Below are 20,803 nucleotides of genomic sequence, written 5' to 3' on the forward strand. Positions count from 1 at the left end.
CGAGACTAGAAGCCTACTTGGATCAGAGGTGAAACCTCTTCCAAGACAAAACTGAACAATCCAGTTGGGATCAAATGAGTGCCCTGAGAATATGAACTGCAAATAGGTTTTCATGGCAGTCAGAAAAACAGAATGTCAACAAATAATCCAGAAATAAAAAAACATGAAATAATGACAAACATGTGGACAGGAAAGACCAAATGAGTACAAAACTACGCCAGCTTTACTGCCAGGACACTTACATCTTTAAGCAATGGAGAAGACCCAAGACCCAAAAGTATATGCACGTGGAGATTCTGAAGATGGGGAAAAGGCATTTTCTTCAGTCATCCTAAAGGAAAAAGAAACATTTTATTACTATTTGCTCAGGAATATCTTGCTATCTGTTAGCATTCGGTTATCAATTGAGCTATATTACTGATGTAAAAATGCATGTGTTTATTTAAACGTTAGAATAAAAGAAAACACTAACTGTTAGAATAATTTGATCTAAGTTATCACAAAAACTTTGTGTTGAAATGAGTTCCCATCGAGAAGATCAAAAGCTGTCTTTGAACCTAAAAAGAAGAAGGCTTGTAAAACTCCACTGTGTAGGGGGGAAGCAACATGAAGGTGTTTCTATTTCTTTCATGTCTTGTAATCAACAGAAAGATATTGTTTTAACCCAAGAACTACAAAACGGAGAGAAGGCAGGATCGGGCCAGATTCCAGACGACCTCTTTTACAAACCTCTTTTTGAACCTTTTTTACGAACCTCTTCTTTGAACTCTTTTATGACCTTGTTTACGACCCCCCGTCCCTTTGGAAGCAGCTGTTAACGTGTGATCAGGGAAAGTCCAAATAAAGGATGAGGCGTGCAATCTTTCGCCAGAGTACAGACCAGACGTTTCTCCTCAAATTGAGCCAAATTTAATTTTGTCTCTGATTGATTCTTTGCTTCTTGCCTTGTTTAATAGATGTCATCAGTGTTTGAACTTGACACTAACTGCCCTAACACTTTTGGTACTCTGTGCTAGCTTGTTGGATGCAATTCTACCAAATCTTACAATGCTGATCTAGAAAAAACAAGAACTTTGCATTAACATGTTAGAGATGTTTAAGTGTGATGAGAATCGCTCATCGGCTCTCTTTTACAAACAAAAATGTGTCAGGTATGACTCTCAAAGATTAATGTGTTAGGGTAAATGTGTTGGAACATAAATGGAGGTTTAAGATGCATAAACACTTTTCAAGCATTAAAACATTCACGAGCATGTCTGCACGACAGAGCAGAGAATAAGGAGGGAGAACGTCTTTAAGTGGTGTTTACTGAAAATGTGACCCAATCTGCTGGGTCAAAATGATACACACAGCAACATTCATTATCATTTTTGGTGATGTACAAAAGTTCCAATCACATCAAATTAGCTTCATGGCATGGCCTCTTAACTTCATGTGCGTGATTATGATTGACGACACCTGTTGACTTCTCTGAGCCCATTTAAATAGGGCTGATGTGATGTAGTCATTAAACACTTACAAACGCAACAATGGGAAAGTCAAATGAACTCAGCACGGATCTGAAAAAAACTAATCATTGACTTGAACAAGCCAGGAAAGTTACTTGGAGCCATTTCAAAGCAGCCTAAGGTCCCGACAGAAACTGTGCAGACAATTGTTCAAAAGTATAGAGTACATGGCACAGTTTTGTCACTGCCACGATCAGGAAGAAAACGCAAGCTATCACCTGTTGCTGAGAAAAAAATTGGTCTGGATGGTCAAGAGTCAACTGAGAACCACCAAAAAGCAGGTCTGCAATGAGTTGGAAGCTGCTGGAACACAGGTGTCAGTGTCCACAGTCAAGTGTGTTTTGCATCGCCATGGACTGAGAGGCTACCATGCAAGGAAGCCCTTGCTCCAGAAGCGACACTTTAAGACTTGTCTAAAGTTTGCTGCTGATCATACGGACAAACATAAGACCTTCTGGAGGAATGCTCTGTGGTCAGATGAAACAAAAATTGAGCTGTTTGGCCACAGTACCCAGCAATATGTTTGGAGGAGAAAAGGTAAGGCCTTTAATCCCAGGAACACCATACCTACCGTCAAGCATGGTGGCGGTAGTATAATGCTCTGGGCCTGTTTTACTGCCAATGGAACAGGTGCTTTACAGAGAGTAAATGGGACAATGAAAAAGGAGGATTACCTCCAAATTCTTCAAGACAACCTAAAATCATCAGCCCGGAGGTTGGGTCTTGGGCGCAGTTGGGTGTTCTAACAGGACAATGACCCCAAACACACATCAAAAGTGGTAAAGGAAAGGCTAATTCAGGCTAGGATTAAAGGCCTACTGAAACCCACTACTACCCACCACGCAGTCTGATAGTTTATATATCAATGAGGAAATATTAACATTGCAACACGTGCCAATACGGCCTTTTTAGTTTACTAAATTGCAATTTTAAATTTCCCGGGAGTTTCTTCTTGAAAACGTCGCATATGAGCGCTGCACACACACACACAGCTAAAAGTCGTCAGCTTTAACGGCATAATTACACAGTATTTTTGACATCTGTGTTGCTGAATCTTTTGCAATTAGTTCAATTAATATTGGAGAAGTCAAAGTAGAAAGATGGAGTTGGGAAGCTTTAGTCTTTAGCCACACAAACACACGGTGATTCCTTGTTTAAAATTCCCAGAGGTGAAACTTTACTATGGATCACAGCGGTCAAGCGAACATGGATCCCGACCGAATGTCAACCAGCAGGTTTTGGTGAGAAAATTGTGGTAAAAAGTCGCTTCTTACCGGAGATCAGCTGAGCTTGTGCCGTCCATGAAGCTGCCGTCGACTTCCCTGAGACATTGGCGTCAAGACACCCGTGGACACACCCCTCCGACTATCAGGTACTATTAAACTCACTAAAACACTAGCAACACAATAGAAAGATAAGGGATTTCCCAGAATTATCCTAGTAAATGTGTCTAAAAACATCTGAATCCGTCCCAATGCAATCGCGTTATATTTTTTTCTAGTCCGTCGCTATCAATATCCTCAAACACGAATCTTTCATCCTCGCTCAAATTAATGGGGAAATCGTCGTTTTTGTTGGAGGCTCCCATTAAAAACAATGTGAATATGTGAGGAGCCATCAACATGTGACGTCATCGTCTGCGACTTCCGGTAAAGGCAGGGCATTTCTGTTAGCGACCAAAAGTTCCAAACTTTATCGTCGATGTTCTCTACGGCAATATCGCGAAATGATCAAGTATGACACATAGAATGGACCTGCTATCCCCGTTTAAATAAGAAAATCTCATTTCAGTAGGCCTTTAAGGTTTTAGAATGGCCTTCTCAAAGTCCTGACTTAAACCCCATTGAGATACATGTGGACAATGCTGAAGAAACAAGTCCATGTCAGAAAATCAACACATTTAGCTGAACTGCACCAATTTTGTCAAGAGGAGTGGTCAAAAAATCAACCAGAAGCTTGCCAGAAGCTTGTGGATGGCTACCAAAAGCGCCTTATTGCAGTGAAACTTGCCGAGGGATATGTAACTAAATATTAACGATGATGTATGTATACTTTTGACCCAGCAAATTTGGTCACATTTTCAGTAGACCCATAATAACCGCAGATCTTTTCGTGCGCTTCACCCCAAAAAAAATCGAGCTTTGCGTCAGCGTTCACTAATGACTAAGAAGAAGGTGATGAGAACAATCCACATTCTAAAAGACATTATGAAGACTTTCTCTATCAAACACAAAAATAAAAAATATGATGCTATTTTCTATTATCTCTTGCACATGTTTAAATTTTTTTTGTTTATTCTTTCTTTATGGTAGTTTTGTTTCAATTTCTTTATTACTGTTTGAAAATGATTGCCCGAGTGCAGCTGGGATATACGACCCTGAGAGGATGGATAGATGGATGTTTAGAGACCTGTTTACTTGTATGTTAGGATTATTTCAACAACTTTATACATGAAAGTATAACAAAGTGTGGGTTGGGGGTGTATATTGTAGCGTCCCGGAAGAGTTAGTGCTGCAAGGGGTTCTGGGTATTTGTTCTGTTGTGTTTATGTTGTGTTACGGTGCGGTTGTTCTCCCGAAATGTGTTTGTCATTCTTGTTTGGTGTGGGTTCACAGTGTGGCGCATATTTGTAACAGTGCTAAAGTTGTTTATACGGGCACCCTCAGTGTGACCTGTATGGCTGTTGCATAAAGCCGTTGATGTTATATGACTGAGCCAGCGCGCCAAGGAAGTTCCTTTAAGATATATTTGCGCTCTGTATTTCTCCCTACGTCTGTGTACACAGCGGCGTTTGACAAATTCATAAATTGTTATTTTATAAAAACCGATACCGTTCATTTCCGATATTGACTTTTATAGCATTTATCGGCCGATAATATCGGCAGTCCAATATTATCGGACATCCCTATTTAAAAATGATTAGTTCCTGTCAGGTTTGTACCTGACATTTTGATCATTTTTTAGTTTTTCCTCTGTGTTTGTCTTATTTCCTGTCAGCGCTCTTATCTTGTCTTTATTTCCTGCTGTTATCCTTGAGTGTTTTTCCCCTCAGCTGTGGCTGAGTGGCACCGCAGGGGCCAACACGGATAGACAAGACTACTTTCACACCCACATTCACACACTAGGGCCAATTTAATTTTGCCAATCAACCGGAATACCCGGAGGGAACCCACGCAGTCACGGGGAGAACATGCAAACTCCAAACAGAAAGATCCCGAGCCCGGGATTGAACACAGGACCTTCGTATTGTAAGGCACATGCACTATGCACTAACCCTTCTACCGCCGTGCTGCTTGATTTTAATCTAAATTATGATTATTTCATTTAAATGTTTTTCTTTGCCTTCTAGTAATTTTCTGTACGAATTGTGCGCTATAAATAAACTTGCTTTGCCATATTCATTTTAACACTCACAAGTGTCTACCTAAGAGTCATATTTTTTTAATCCCTGATGCTAAATGGCGAGCGTGCGAACTGGTAGATGTGCCGTTTCCATTTGCGGAATTCACACACAATTTTTTTAGCAAAATTGATTTTTCTAGTAGTTTCTGCACCCCTGATGCAGTTACACCACCTTTATTTGTAGATATCATTTAAAATATCACCTACTGTGTTCCTTTTAGTTGTTATTCAGCACAATTATTCTGGGGCGGTATAGCTCGGTTGGTAGAGTGGCCGTGCCAGCAACTTGAGGGTTGCAGGTTCGAATCCCGCTTCCACCATCTAGTCACTGCCGTTGTGTCCTTGGGCAAGACACTTACCCACCTGCTCCCAGTGCCACCCACACTGGTTTGAATGTAACTTAGATATTGGGTTTCACTAAGTAAAGCGCTTTGAGTCACTCGAGAAAAGCGCTATATAAATATAATTCACTTCAATTCACTTCACAAAATATCGGGTGACATGATTTCTCACCCATTCATCCTCCTGGGCTCCTTCTCCTTCTCCTTTAGGGTTCTGGGTGCTGACTGTTCCAGCTTTATTGGCCATGATCTTGTCCGTCCACGACGCCCCAACCTTTGCACTTCCAGCGAAGTTGCACTTGGTCACAGTGCCGCTGTCCACTGTTGCTAAAGAGACTGACAAACACGGACACGTGAAGCAAAAAAAAGGATGCAAATCTTTCAGCGATTAAAAATCTGATTACTATTCGTTGGGTGACGATTTTGATTCAGAATCGATTCTCGATTTACAGGCAAATAGTAAAGAATTGAAAAAAACAAGTAACTTCATGTACAGTGGGGCAAAAAAGTATTTAGTCAGCCACTGATTGTGCAAGTTTTCCCACTTAAAATGATGACAGAGGTCTGTAATTTTCATCATAGGTACACTTCAACTGTGAGAGACAGAATGTGGGAAAAAAATCCAGGAATTCACATTGTAGGAATTTTAAAAAATTATTTGTAAATTATGGTGGAAAATAAGTATTTGGTCAATACCAAAAATTTAACTCAATACTTTGTAATATAACCTTTGTTGGCAATAAGAGAGGTCAAACGACTACTATAGGTCTTTACCAGGTTTGCACACACAGTAGCTGGTATTTTGGCCCATTCCTCTATGCAGATCTTCTCGAGAGCAGTGATGTTTTGGGTCTGTCGCCGAGCAACTTGGACTTTCAAATCCCTCCACAGATTTTCTAAGGAATTGAGGTCTGGAGACTGGCTAGGCCACTCCAGGACTTTCAAATGCTTCTTACGGAGCCACTCCTTCATTGCCCGGGTGGTGTGTTTGGGATCATTGTCAAGCTGGGAGAGCCAGCCACGTTTCATCTTCAAAGCTCTCACTGATGGAAGGAGGTTTTGGCTCAAAATCTCACGATACATGGCCCCATTCATTCTTTCCTTAACACGGATCAGTCGTCCTGTCCCCTTAGCAGAAAAACAGCCCCAAAGCATGATGTTTCCACCCCCATGCTTCACAGTAGGTATGATGTTCTTGGGATGCAACTCAGTATTCTTCTTCCTCCAAACACGACGAGTTGAGTTTATACCAAAAAGTTCTATTTTGGCTTCATCTGACCACATGACATTCTCCCAATCCTCTGCTGTATCATCCATGTATCCATTTTGGTATAAACTCAACTCGTCGTGTTTGGAGGAAGAAGAATACTCAGTTGCATCCCAAGAACACCACACCTACTGTGAAGCATGGGGGTGGAAACATCATGCTTTGGGGCTGTTTTTTTTTTTTTGCTAAGGGGACAGGACGATTGATCCGTGTTAAGGAAAGAATGAATGGGGCCATGTATCGTGAGATTTTGAGCCAAAACCTCCTTCCATTAGTGAGAGCTTTGAATGGTTGACCAAATACTTATTTTCCACCATAATTTACAAATAAATTATTTGAAATTCCTGTAATGTGAATTCCTGGATTTTTTTTTTCCACATTCTGTCTCTCACAGTTGAAGTGTACCTATGATGAAAATCACAGACCTCTGTCATCATTTTAAGTGGGAGAACTTGCACAATCGGTGGCTGACTAAATACTTTTTTGCCCCACTGTAGTACCGTATTTTCCGGATCATAGCGTGCACCGGATTATAAGGCGCACTACCGATGAATGGTCTACGTTCAATTCAACATTACCGTAATAGAAACCATGCATCCAATACTTCATAAAGCAGGGTTTACCTTAAAATGTGCTGGAAAAATACCAGCAAGACTCACATATGAATGGACTGTTTCCGCTGGTCTTCAGTCGGATATCAGTTTCCATCTCCAGCTCTGTGTTGTCCATGTCAGACTCTGGGTACCAAAAGGCCCACGTCCCACCTGGTCTGTGCTTGTCCGTTATCTTAACCAGCTCGTCCTTTCGTATGATTGCTGACAGCTGCTGCTCAGACAGAACGTCGGACTCCCCCTTAGCTTCCACCTCTGCACAGACACACGTTTGCATCATTCAATATTTCTATTTCAATAAGAATATAAAGTAAGAAATATTTCCTTTGTGATTGTATTGTTAAAGGCCTACTGAAATTAGATTTTCTTATTTAAACGGGGATAGCAGTTCCATTCTATGTGTCATACTTGATCATTTTGCGATATTGCCATATTTTTGCTCAAAGGATTTAGTAGAAAACATTGACGATAAAGTTCGCAACTTTTGGTCGCTAATAAAAAAAGCCCTGCCTTTACCCAAAGTAGCAGACGATGTGCGCGTGTCTGTCACGCCAAATTTCTTCCCCCTACAAAAACCTTCCCCCCGGAAGCCCCTCCAATGCCTAAAGGACCCCAATGAGAGCGGAACAATACCAAGTTATATGACTCTTAAGGGTCACAACTGCAAAATTAGCGAAGCACAAATAGATTGAAAGGTTAGCATGCTGGAATGCTAATATTTTTTCCTCACTGTTATTTTTCACCAATGACAATCAAACCAATTATAATGCTTTTAAAACAGGCAGCTGAGTGGGCTGCTTTAAGGTCCTTCCACCCTCATTGGGGTCCTTCAAGCATTAACGCCAAATGTCTTCCGAGGGAAGGTTTTTGTAGGGGGAAGAAATTTGGCGTGACATCTCCTCACATTCTCACATTGTTTATAATGTGAGCCTCCAGCAGTAAGAGCTATTCGGACCGAGAAAGCGACAATTTCCCCATTAATTTGAGCGAGGATAAAAGATTTGTGGATGAGGAAAGTTAGAGTGAAGCACAAAAAAAAAAAAGCAACAGCTCCAGGCGATGGCAGTGGGACCGTTTCAGATGTAATTAGACACATTTACTACGATCATTCTGGAAGATCCCTTATCTCCTCATTGTTTTAACAGTGTTTTAGTGAGATTGTAAAGTAATACCTGAAAGTCGAATGGCTGCAGTGAACGCCAGTGTCTCTCAGAGAAGCCATTGGTGGAGCCAACATCACAGCTGCCTTTTTGAGCTGCAGGGGGAAGTCCCGTAATCCACTGAAGTCTCCGGTAAGAGCCGACTTAATATCACAATTTTCCCATCCAAAAACATGCTGGTTGACGTAGAGAAACATGTTCGCTTGACCGCTCGGTGTTAAAGCTTCACAACCAACAAAGGAACACAGGCTGTGTTTCGGTTGCAAAAAAGGCAGTAGCAATCCACCGCTTTGCACCAACAGCATTGTTCTTTATAGTCTCCATTATTAATTGAACAAATTGCAAAAGATTCAGCAACAAAGATGTCCAAAATACTGTGTAATTATGCGATGAAAAGAGACTACTTTTAGCCGTGTGTGGTGCTGGGCTAATATGTCCCCTCCAACCAATAACGTCACAAACACGCGTCACAAACACACGTCATCACACGCGACGTTTTCAACAAGAAACTCCCAAAGAAATTTAAAATTGTAATTTAGTAAACTAAAAAGGCCATATTGGCATGTGTTGCAATGTTAATATTTCATCATTGATATATAAACTATCAGACTGTGGGTAGTAGTGGGTTTCAGTAGGCCTTTAAATGATTGCTTTTGGTATTAGTCGCTCATCTATTAATCGAGAATCCTAATATTCGTTTTTTATGTTATATTTTTGTTTGTTTTCTGCCCCTTTTTGTCAAAGAAAACTGTTTTTTTAATGGCAAACACACAAATATGCTAAATTTTCCACAAAAAGTATTTTACAAAGTGGAATATTTGATGTGAAGTAATCCGAGCCTTGGATAGGTCAATAATTCATTATAACATTGATATTGATTCAATATTATATTTTGAGCAATGGCAGTTTTCAAGGGAAAAAAACAACTTTTTTTTATTAGTCAACATTGCAACTTTTTCAAAATTACATTTCACCTGTAAGCTTATTTATTCCACATTTTTAATTATTTTAATTGAATTTTTAGAATGTGCGGACTTACGGAAATGCGCGTCCTTTCTGATTTTCAAGAAGTGCGTTAACGCCAACACTGTACATTATGTCCATTCATACTATACAGTGGGGCAAAAAAGTATTCAGTCAGCCACCGATTGTGCAAGTTCTCCCACTTAAAATGATGACAGAGGTCTGTAATTTTCATCATAGGTACACTTCAACTGTGAGAGACAGAATGTGAAGAAAAAAAAATCCAGGAATTCAAATTGTAGGAATTTTAAAGAATTTATTTGTAAATTATGGTGGAAAATAAGTATTTGGTCAACCATTCAAAGCTCTCACTGATGGAAGGAGGTTTTGGCTCAAAATCTCCCGATACATGGCCCCATTCATTCTTTCCTTAACACGGATCAATCGTCCTTCCCCCTTAGCAGGAAAAACAGCCCCAAAGCATGATGTTTCCACCCCCATGCTTCACAGTAGGTATGGTGTTCTTGGGATGCAACTCAGTATTCTTCTTCCTCCAAACACAACGAGTTGAGTTTATACCAAAATGGATACATGGATGATACAGCAGAGGATTGGGAGAATGTCATGTGGTCAGATGAAACCAAAATACAACTTTTTGGTATAAACTCCACTCGTGGTGTTCGGAGGAACAAGAATACTGAGTTGCATCCCAAGAACACCACACCTACTGTGACGCATGGGGGTGGAAACATCATGCTTACGGGCTGTTTTTCTGGACGATTGATCCGTGTTAAGGAAAGAATGAATGGGGCCATGTATCGTGAGATTTTGAGCCAAAACCTCCTTCCATCAGTGAGAGCTTTGAATGGTTAACCAAATACTTATTTTCCACCATAATTTACAAATAAATTCTTTAAAATTCCTACAATGTGAATTCCTGGATTTTTTTTTCACATTCTGTCTCTCACAGTTGAAGTGTACCTATGATGAAAATTACAGACCTCTGTCATCATTTTAAGTGGGAGAACTTGCACTATCGGTGGCTGACTAAATACTTTTTTGCCCCACTGTATATTATTTAAATTTGTTTTCGTGTAAAAAACAAAAAACCCTACATACTTTTAAGGTGCGGCAGCATTGTTAATTACATCTGGTGCTGCGAGGAAATAAAATGCAGTACTGCTTACTCACTGTAAGAAGACAACAGGAAGCCTGTGTTGACCTTTTTGCTGTCACTGAAGTTGGGCGCAATCTCCTTCCCACTGGCATCAAATTTCCTCTGATGGATGCGTTTCGGTTTGATGTACAGCACATAGTAACGAACCTGCCGAAAGAACACAGCAAACGTGATGAGTTTTCTTCAGTTGCATTTTAGATTCATTTTGGATACATCCCACACGAATAAAAGTGTCACTGCCTCGCTCATAAACACACAGCAGTGGGTGCAGCCTGTCGTTTCAACTCCGTACAGTAGATGGCACTGTAACTCAGTTTCTTAACACTTCATACACACCAGGTCTGCCAGAGCAGTGTTTTTCAACCACACTAGTGTACCTGGATATATTGTCTAGTGGGCCGTGGGACATTATGTAATTTCACCAAATTGGGTTAAAAATATTTTTTGCAAACCAGTCATTAGAATCCAAAAATGTAGAGTAACCGTGTAATACTCTTCCATATCAGTAGGTGGCAGCTAATTGCTTTCTAGATGTCGTGATCAAAATATGTGGGAGGCATACTTGCCTACCCTTCCGATTTTTCCGGGAGACTCCCGAATTTCAGTGCCCCTCCCGAAAATCTCCCGGGGCAACCTTTCTCCCGATTTCCACCCGGACAACAATATTGGGGGCGTGCCTTAAAAGCACTGCCCTTGGCATCCTCTACAACCTGTCGCCACGTCCGATTTTCCTCCATACAAACAGCGTGCTGGCCCAGTCACATAATAGATGCGGCTCTTACACGCACACTTAAGAGAATGCAACGCACACTTGGTCAACCGCCATACAGGTCACACTGAGGGTGGCCGTATAAACAACTTTGACACCGTCACAAATATGCGCCACACTGTGAACCCACACCAAACAAGAATGATAAACACATTTCGGGAAAACATTTGTTCCGTAGCACAACATAAACACAACAGAACAAATACCCAGAATCCGTTTCAGCACTAACTCTTACAGGACGCTACAATATACACCCCCTGCTACCCCTACCCCTAAAACCCCGCCCATCTCAACCTCCTCATGCTCTCTCAGGGAGATCATGTCCCAAACTCCAAGCTGCTGTTTTGAGGCATTTAAAAAAAAAATAATGCACTTTGCGACTTCAATAATAAATATGACAGTGCCATGTTGGTATTTTTTTCCATAACTTGTGTTGATTTATTTTGGAAAAACATTTTACATTGTTTAATGCATCCAGCAGGAAATCACAACAAAATTATACATAATAATGTGTTGATTCAATGACTGTATATATATCGATATCGGTTGATATCGGAATTGGTAATTAAGAGTTGGACAAATCGGCCAAAAAAGTCATTTTCGGACATCTGTAGATGCAACGATACTCTATATGATCCTGCACGGGACAATTCATTTAAAAAAATAAAAAATAAAAATGTGATTTTAAATAGGATTGGATGATATAAAGCCGCTGCTCCTCCACATCGAGATGAGCCAGATGAGGTGGTTTGGGTATCTGGTCAGGATCCCCCCCGAACGCCTCCCTAGGGAGGTGTTTCGGGCACGTCCGACTGGTAGGAGGTGTTGCGTTTTACCCGGTCTTTTGCCGGTTCCCCTCCCAGGTTGGTTCGATGACACATAAGCTGGTAATAAATGAATCCCAGGCAGAGTTGCTTATTTTGATATTTTATTCCAGAGCTCTGGGAGACCAATCTAGATACAACCTTTCAATCGCATTGCCCAAATTGATCTGAACATCTTATGAAGCGCTGTCTTTTTCACTACCTTGCTCACCCCCCACCCTCCAGAACGAATACACAAGCCTATTGTTCCTCCTCAGCTGGGCACAGGATGAGATAAGAAGAAGGAGTTTTTCTACTCCCTACATTCCTAAGGTCCAAGGCTAACACGCAGTTCACTTGTGGGCAAACAGAGAGAAGAAATGGAAGAACATTAGCTGTTTTAAAATATGACTATGAATATAAAGATATAACTCAATAATGTGGATATATATAGATATCTATCTCCGTCAGAGGCCACGGGCAAGACCCAGGACACATTGGGAAGACTATGTCTCCCGGCTGGCCTGGGAACACCTCGGGATTCCCCGGGAAGAGATGGACGAAGTGGCTGGTGAGAGGAGCGTCCGGGCTTCCCTGCTTAGGCTGCTGCCTTCGCGACCCGGAAGAAGATAGATGGATGATATAAACAAATTAATCGTGATATATTTTTTTTGCCATTATCGACCAGCCCTATTGTTAAATGTTTGTGTACCAATCAAAATAAAACAAGGTTGTGATATTCACCAATGAACCGAATCAAATGACTGGCTTATTAACATTAACAATGGATTTGGGACACTGCAGTGATTTATATTACCGTATTTTTCGGACTATAAGTCGCAGTTTTTTTCATCGTTTGGCCTGGGGGTGCGACATATACTCCGGAGCGACTTATGTGTGATATTATCAACACATACCGTAAAATATCAAATAATATTATTTATCTCATTCGCGGACGAGACGAAGAAAATGTCAGCAATCGTCACACACGCGTCAGCCAATAAGAATTCGACAGGGGGAGTGTCATGGCAGAAGTGCATTGTGGGTCATGGAATGCTAACTGCTATATGCTACTGCCGTAGCTATTAAAATGGATAATTTCATCGTTGAAGGTAAATTATAAAAACTGATAAGGGCTGAACAAAAATGGCACCGAAAGGGAAATCATGTACTGCAGTTTACAAGCTGGACGTAGTGAAATATGCAGCAGAAAACGACATCGAGGAAGAAGATTTCATCGGATTTATCGATTACGAGTGACAGATTGTTTTTGGTAAACGTATAGCATGTTCTATATCAGGGGTAGGGAACCTATGGCCCTAGAGCCAGATGTGGCTCTTTTGATGACTGCATCTGGCTCTCGGATAAATCTGAGCTTACATTGCTTAACACGATAAGTAATGAATAATTCCACTTGTAATCACAGTGTTAAAAATAACGTTCAAAATATAAAACGTTCTCATGCTTTTGTTATGTTCAAGACGTTGCATTAATGGTAAGAAGTCATTTATTTATTATTGGTTAGTGTGGGGCTTGCCCTCCTGGGGGTTCTTCAGACCACCAAAAGCCTGTTTTAGGGTTACAATATTGTTTTTTTTTCATTTTTCTCTCAGTTGCTTTCCAGCAATTGTCTTTTTCTCTTTCGTCCTCACTCGCGCTCTGGCTCCAGCCCCAACCCTGTCTCTCCTCTTGGCTGCTGCTTATAACAGAGCGACAGGTGATTAGATAACAAGGCCCAGGTGGGCCGTCTACGCACCTGTCGCTGATTTCGAGGCCGGTCCTGGCAATATCCTGCTTTGCTGCAGGCCCGCAGGCCACGCCCCCTCCAAAGTTAGCTTCAGAATAACAATGTTATTATAAAGAATAAGAGACCTATTATACTCTGGAAATATTGGTCTTACTTAAAAATGCACGCGTTTAGTTGTGTTCAGTGTTAAAAAATTTATATATGGCTCTTAGGGAAATACATTTTAAAATATTTGGCTTCTTGGCTCTTTCAGCCAAAAAGGTTCCCGACCCCTGTTCTATATGTTATAGTTATTTGAATGACTCTTACCATAATATGTTACATTAACATACCAGGCACCTTCTCAGTTGGTTATTTATGCGTCATGTAACGTACGTAATTCAGCCTGTTGTTCACTATTCTTTATTTATTTTAAATTGCCTTTCAAATGTCTATTCTTGGTGTTGGATTTTATCAAATACATTTCCCCCAAAAATGCGACTTACATATGTTTTTTTTCCTTCTTTATTATGCATTTTCGGCCGGTGCGATTTATACTCCGGAGCGATTTATAATCCGAAAAATACGCTAGCTTGACATTATAGTACAGACATATTTTACATTTTCATCTCGCTCTGTAAATCAAGGCATTTCATTTACAGCCTGGAGGAGTGTTGGTTTCCTCTTTGCACTGTCACAGCGAGACTCACACACACACACACACACACACACACATACACACACACACGAGGTGAGCAAGTGACTGAAGCTGTGTACAATAAGCACATCAAATTCAGTGATTAAACTAAGTGTTGTAGTAAAGAAATATTTACATTTAAAGGGGAACATTATCACCAGACTTATGTAAGCGTCAATATATACCTTGATGTTGCAGAAAAACGACCATATGTTTTTTAACCGATTTCCGAACTCTAAAAAGGGTGAATTTGGCGATTTAAACGCCTTTCAATTGTTCGCTGTCGGAGCAATGACATTTCACCCGTGACGTCACAATGGGAAGCAATCCGCCATTTTCTCAAACACATTACACACACAAGTCAAATCAGCTCGGTTATTTTCCGTTTTTTCGACTGTTTTCCGTAACTTGGAGACATCATGCCTCGTCGGTGTGTTGTTGGAGGGTGTAATAACACGATCAGGGACGGATTAAAGTTGACTTAGGCTAGCTGTATGTACATATTGCATCGTTATGCCTCATCTGTAGCTATATTTGCATCCAGCCTTTCCTTCCACCCACATTTAATGCCAAACAAACACATACCAATCAACGGATTCAAGTACACCAGTGTCAAAAGATGCGAAAGTCCCTCGTTTGTTCTCCACATTTTACCGACGACAGCAATGCTACGACAGATAGCACAGAGATGTGTGGATATCCTGCAACACTCATTTAAATTTCAATTAAAAATCCTCTGTACACTGCAGCTGGAATTTTAATTTTCATGAAGGAACTCTCCTGAAGGAATCAATAAAGTACTATCCATATATCCATCTATCTATCTAGCTATCTATCTATCTATCTATATTTGCATCCAGCCTTTCCCTCCACCCACATTTAATGCCAAACAAACACATACCAATCAACGGATTCAAGTACACCAGTGTCAAAAGATGCGAAAGTCCCTCGTTTGTTCTGCACATTTTACCGACGACAGCAATGCTACGACAGATGGCACAGAGCTGTGTGGATATCCTGCAACACTCATTTAAATTTCAATTAAAATTCCTCTGTACACTGCTGCTGGAATTGTAATTTTCATGAAGGAACTCTCCTGAAGGAATCAATAAAGTACTATCCATATATCCATATATCCATCTATCTATCTATCTATCTATCCATCCATCCATCAATCCATCCATCCATCTATTCAAAGCAGATGCATTTCCAGTCAAGTCAACGAAATCACAAAGGTGAGTTTTGTTGATGTTATTGACTTATGTGCTAATCAGACATATTTGGTCACGACATTGATTGATTGATTGATCCTTTTATTAGTAGATTGCAAAGTGCAGTACATATTCCGTACATGACTGCCAGCTAATCGATTGTTACATGCTATTTAGGCTAGCTGTATGTACATTTGTAGCTATATTTGCATCCAGCATTTCCCTCCACCCACATTTAATGCCAAACAAATACTTACCAATAGACGGATTCAAGTTACTTCAGTGGTCAAAAAATGCAATCGTTGGTTAGAAGGCGAACGCCGAATAGCTTCAATAGCTATTCGCTCAATAGTTTCAGTTTCTTCTTCAATTTCGTTTTCGCTATCTGCCTCCACACTCCAACCAGCCGTTTCAATACATGCGTAATCTGTTGATTCGCTTAAGCTGCTGAAATCCGAGTCTGAATCCGAGCTAATGTCGCTATATCTTGCTGTTCTATCTGCCATGTTTGTCATAATCTATGCCAAATTTTGACCAAAGAACCACCATGACATGTTATGTAGACCACAAGTAAGTCTTTTAAATGTCGGAAAAATATAATATGACCCTTTAAAGTACAAACCCTGTTTCCATATGAGTTGGGAAATTGTGTTAGATGTAAATATAAACGGAATACAATGATTTGCACATCATTTTCAACCCATATTCAGTTGAATATGCTACAAAGACAACATATTTGAAGTTAAAACTGATAGTTTTTTTTTTTTTTGCAAATAATCATTAACTTTAGAATTTGATGCCAACAACACATGACAAAGAAGTTGGGAAAGGTAGCAATAAATACTGATAAAGTAGAGGAATGCACATCAAACACTTATTTGGAACATCCCACAGGTGTGCAGGCTAAATGGGAACAGGTGGGTGACATGATTGGGTATAAAACCAGCTTCCATGAAATGCTAAGTAATTCACAAACAAGGATGGGGTTGAGGGTCACCAATTTGAAAGCAAATTGTTGAACAGTTTTAGAACAACATTTCTCAACGAGCTATTGAAAGGAATTTAGGGATTTTACCGTCTACAGTCCGTAAAATCATCAAAAGGTTCAGGGAATCTGGAGAAATCACTGCACGTAAGCGATGATATTACGGGCCTTTGATCCCTCAGGCGGTACTGGATCAAAAAACAACATCAGTGTGTAAAGGATATTACCACATGGGCTCAGGAACACTTCATAAAACCACTGTCAGTAACTACAGTTGGTCGCTACATCTGTAAGTGCAAGTAAAACTCTACTATGCAAAGCGAAATCCATTTATCAACAACACCCAGGAACGCCGCCGGCTTCGTTGGGCCTGAGCTCATCTAAGATGGACTGATGCAAAGTTGAAAAGTGTTCTGTGATGTTATGGGGGTGTTTTAGTGCTCAAGGCATGGGTAACTTACACATCCGTGAAGAAACCATTAATGCTGAATGGTCCATACAGGTTTTGGAGCAACATATGTTGTCATCCAAGAAACGTTATCATGGACGCCCCTGCTTATTTCAGCAAAACAATGCCAAGCTATGTGTTGCAACAGCGTGATTTCGTAGTAAAAGAGTGCGAGTACTTTCCTGGCCCGCCTGCAGTCCGGACATGTCTCCCATCGAAAATGTGTGGCGCATTATGAAGCGTAAAATACGACTACGGACTGTTGAACGACTGAAGCTCTATACAAAACAAGAATGGGAAAGAATTCCACTTTCAAAGCTTCAACAATTAGTTTTCTCAGTTCCCAATTGTTTATTGAATGTTGTTAAAAGAAAATGTAATGTAACACAGTGGTGAACATGCCCTTTCCCAACTACTTTGGCACGTGTTGCAGCCATTAATTCTAAGTGAATTATTATTTGCAAAAGAAATAATCTTGTCTTTGTAGTGCATTCAATTGAATATGGGTTGAAAAGGATTTGCAAATCATTGTATTCCGTTTATATTTACATCTAACACAATTTCCCAACTAATATGGAAACGGGGTTTGTACTGTGATAAACAGTACAACCGAAAGTACCTTCTTGTTGTTGACATCAGTCAGTACATGTCTGGAAAGATCCACAAGTGTTCCTTCAACAAGGACTCCTTGGCCACTGCAGGGACAAAAACAACGCTTTAAAACCTGTGACCTATGTGACATTATCCTTCCATCCATTGTTTATACTTATTAAAGTCTCAGGAAAGATGGAGTCTATCCCAACTTTAAGTGACAAGTGAGGTACACTCAGACTTGTCACAAGCGAGTATGCATACCTAGGGACAATTAAGAATAAACAATTAACATAAAATGCATGTGTAGGAGCCAGAATAGGGGATTTTAGGAAGAATGTGTTTGTGGGCGGGGGGCGTGGTTAAGAGGGGAGGAGTATAATTCACCAACTCGAGTATTTCATATATATATATATATATATATATATATATATATATATATATATATATATATATATATATATATATATATATATATATATATATATATATATATATGTATGTATGAAATACTTGACTTATGTATGAAATACTTGACTTTCAGTGAATTCTAGCTATATATATTTATTTTATTATGTATATAAATAACAAAAAATAGTTGAATTTCAGACGGCACCTAAGAAATACACAGTAATAAAAACACAATTGTTCTACTAACTGTAGTGTGCTTGCTGGTTACTAAAAAAAAACACGTAAATCATTGGCCAATCAAAAAAAGCAACCCCATAACGCTATAGCCAACATTCACCAGTAGATGGTGACAGACAGCATAAAATCACTCTATTACAGGCGGCGTCGCCATGGCTGTTACTTCCTCGTTTTTCTGCTTCGTCTCCTTGTGTGTGCACTTTTTTATTAAAATCCGTAGATGTTGTAACGTGATTGGGCAGGCAAGCTGTTTATATAACAGGAAAGAGGAAGGAAAACAGGGTGTTCCCACTCATGTCCACATGGAGCTGGAGGGGGCGTGGCCTCCAGCTCAGGCGGAATTTCGGGAGAAAATTTCTTCCGGGAGGTTTTCGGGAGAGGCGCTGAATGTGGCGACTTGTCCAGGGTGTACCACACCTTCCGACCGAATGCAGCTGAGATAGGGACAAGCAGTAGAAAATGGATGGATGAGTTTGTTATTGATTACAGTCCTTGAACGCATCCTTTATATTCTTAACACTGATTCCAGCACTGCAATGAGGTGGCGACTTGTCCAGGGGGTACCACACCTTCCGCTCAAATGCAGCTGAGCTAGGGACAAGCGGTAGAAAATAGATGGATGGATGACTTTGTTATTTATTACAGTCCATGAACGCATCCTTTATATTCTTAACACTGATTCCAGCACCTGCGATGAGCTGGCGACTTGTCCAGGGTGTACGCCGCCTTCCGCCCGAATACAGCTGAAATAGGGACAAGTGGTAGAAAATAGATGGATGGATGAGTTCGTTATTTATTACGGTCCATGAACGCATCCTTTATATTCTTCAGATTCCAGCACCTGCGATGAGCTGGCGACTTGTCCCGGGTGTAAACCGCCTTCCACCAGAATGCAGCTGAGATAGGCTCCAGGACCCCCCGCGACCCCAAAAGGGACAAGTGGTAGAAAATAAATGGATGAGTTTGTTATTTATGACGGTCCTTGAACGTATCCTTTATATTCTTAACACTGATTCCAGCGCCTGCGATGAGGGGGCGACTTGTCTAGGGTGTACGCCGCCTTCCACCCAAATGCAGCTGAGATAGGGACAAGCAGTAGAAAATTAATGGATGGATGGATGAGTTTGTTATTTATTACGGTCCTTGAACGCATCCTTTACATTCTTAACACTGATTCCAGCACCTGAGATGAGGTGGCGACTTGTCCAGGGTGTACGCCGCCTTCCGCCCGAATGCAGCTGAGATAAGCTCCAGCACCCCCTCGACCCCAAAAGGGACAAGCGGTAGAAAATGGATGGATGGATGAGTTTGTTGTTTATTACGGTCCATGAACGCATCCTTTATATTCTTAATACTGATTCCAGCAACTGCGAAGAGCTGGCGACTTGTCCAGGGTGTACCCCGCCTTCCGCCCGAATGCAGCTGAGATAGAGGGACAAGTGGTAGAAAATAGATGGATGGATGAGTTTGTTATTTCTTACGATCCTTGAACGCATCCTTTATATTCTTAACACTGATTCCAGCACCTGCGATGAGCTGGCGACTTGTCCAGGGTGTAAACCGCCTTCCACCCGAATGCAGCTGTGATAAGCTCCAGCACCCCTCGCGACCCCAAAAGGGACAAGCGGTAGGAAAATGGATGGATGAATGAGTTTGTTGTTTATTACGGTCCATGAACACATCCTTTATATTCTTAATACTGATTCCAGCACCTGCGAAGAGCTGGCGACTTGTCCAGGGTGTACCCCGCCTTCCACCCAAATGCAGCTGAGATAGAGGGACAAGTGGTAGAAAATAGATGGATGGATGAGTTTGTTATTTTCTACGGTCTATGAACGCATCCTTTATATTCGTCACTGATTCCAGCACCTGCGATGAGCTGGCGACTTGTCCAGGGTGTGCCCCGCTTTCCGCCCGAATGCAGCCGAAATAGTCTCCAGCACCCCCGCAACTCCAAAAAGGGACAAGCGGTAGTAAATGGATGGAGGAATGTTGTCGTGTAACTACACTACACGACACAACTTGAAGAATAAGTACGATAAGTGACGTCACTTTACAAAGTTGGCCCTACCTTTCATACGAGCAGGTTGACCAGGCTCTGTCAAATGTCTCATTGTGGACTTCTTTGTTTTGCAAACAAGTGTTGTGATATATTCGACTCATATTCCAGAAGTCCCAAGTTTTCTTTCCGTCTTTTTAGGTAAAAAAAAAACAACAAACACTTCCGCTTCCTATTACGTCAGAGGTGCGCTCGATTTCGACACCGCGCGCAGATGACATGCTAAACAGTTAATTATGTGTGTGTGTGTATATATATATATATATATATATATATATATATATATATATGTATATATATATATATATATATATATATATATATATATATATACATATATATATATATATATATATATATATATAGTGAAGTGAATTATATATATATATATATATATTTTTTGTATTCTATTTTAGTTACTTTGAATTTACAAACCC

At 40.6% G+C, this 20,803-nt stretch overlaps 1 protein-coding gene across 1 annotated transcript; it reads right to left on the reverse strand.

Annotated features, from left to right (window-relative positions):
• Window positions 1–201: 201 nt before the first annotated feature.
• Window positions 202–20,543, reverse strand: arpin (actin related protein 2/3 complex inhibitor). Its single transcript, XM_061919908.1, has 6 exons — window positions 20,379–20,543; window positions 17,688–17,763; window positions 10,444–10,576; window positions 7,178–7,384; window positions 5,424–5,587; window positions 202–331 (listed from the first exon to the last, which is right to left on the reverse strand). The coding sequence occupies exons 1-6, from the start codon at window positions 20,468–20,470 to the stop codon at window positions 323–325; spliced, it is 681 nt and encodes a 226-aa protein (XP_061775892.1). The 5' UTR covers window positions 20,471–20,543; the 3' UTR covers window positions 202–322.
• Between the last annotated feature and the right edge of the window lie 260 nt (window positions 20,544–20,803).

The sequence above is a fragment of the Nerophis ophidion genome, linkage group LG14 (genome assembly GCF_033978795.1).
Source record: "Nerophis ophidion isolate RoL-2023_Sa linkage group LG14, RoL_Noph_v1.0, whole genome shotgun sequence".
Lineage (NCBI taxonomy): Eukaryota > Metazoa > Chordata > Actinopteri > Syngnathiformes > Syngnathidae > Nerophis > Nerophis ophidion.

What these genes read in the sequence shown, in the direction of transcription:
- arpin (XM_061919908.1), bottom strand. Translation starts at nt 20,470, where the DNA reads ATGAGTCGAATATATCACAACACTTGTTTGCAAAACAAAGAAGTCCAC. An exon ending in CTTCCTGTTGTCTTCTTACA is followed by an intron (nt 7,385 to 10,443) that starts GTGAGTAAGCAG and finishes GTGTCTGTGCAG; the next exon opens with AGGTGGAAGCTAAGGGGGAG. An exon ending in CGGAAACAGTCCATTCATAT is followed by an intron (nt 5,588 to 7,177) that starts GTGAGTCTTGCT and finishes CGTGTTTGTCAG; the next exon opens with TCTCTTTAGCAACAGTGGAC.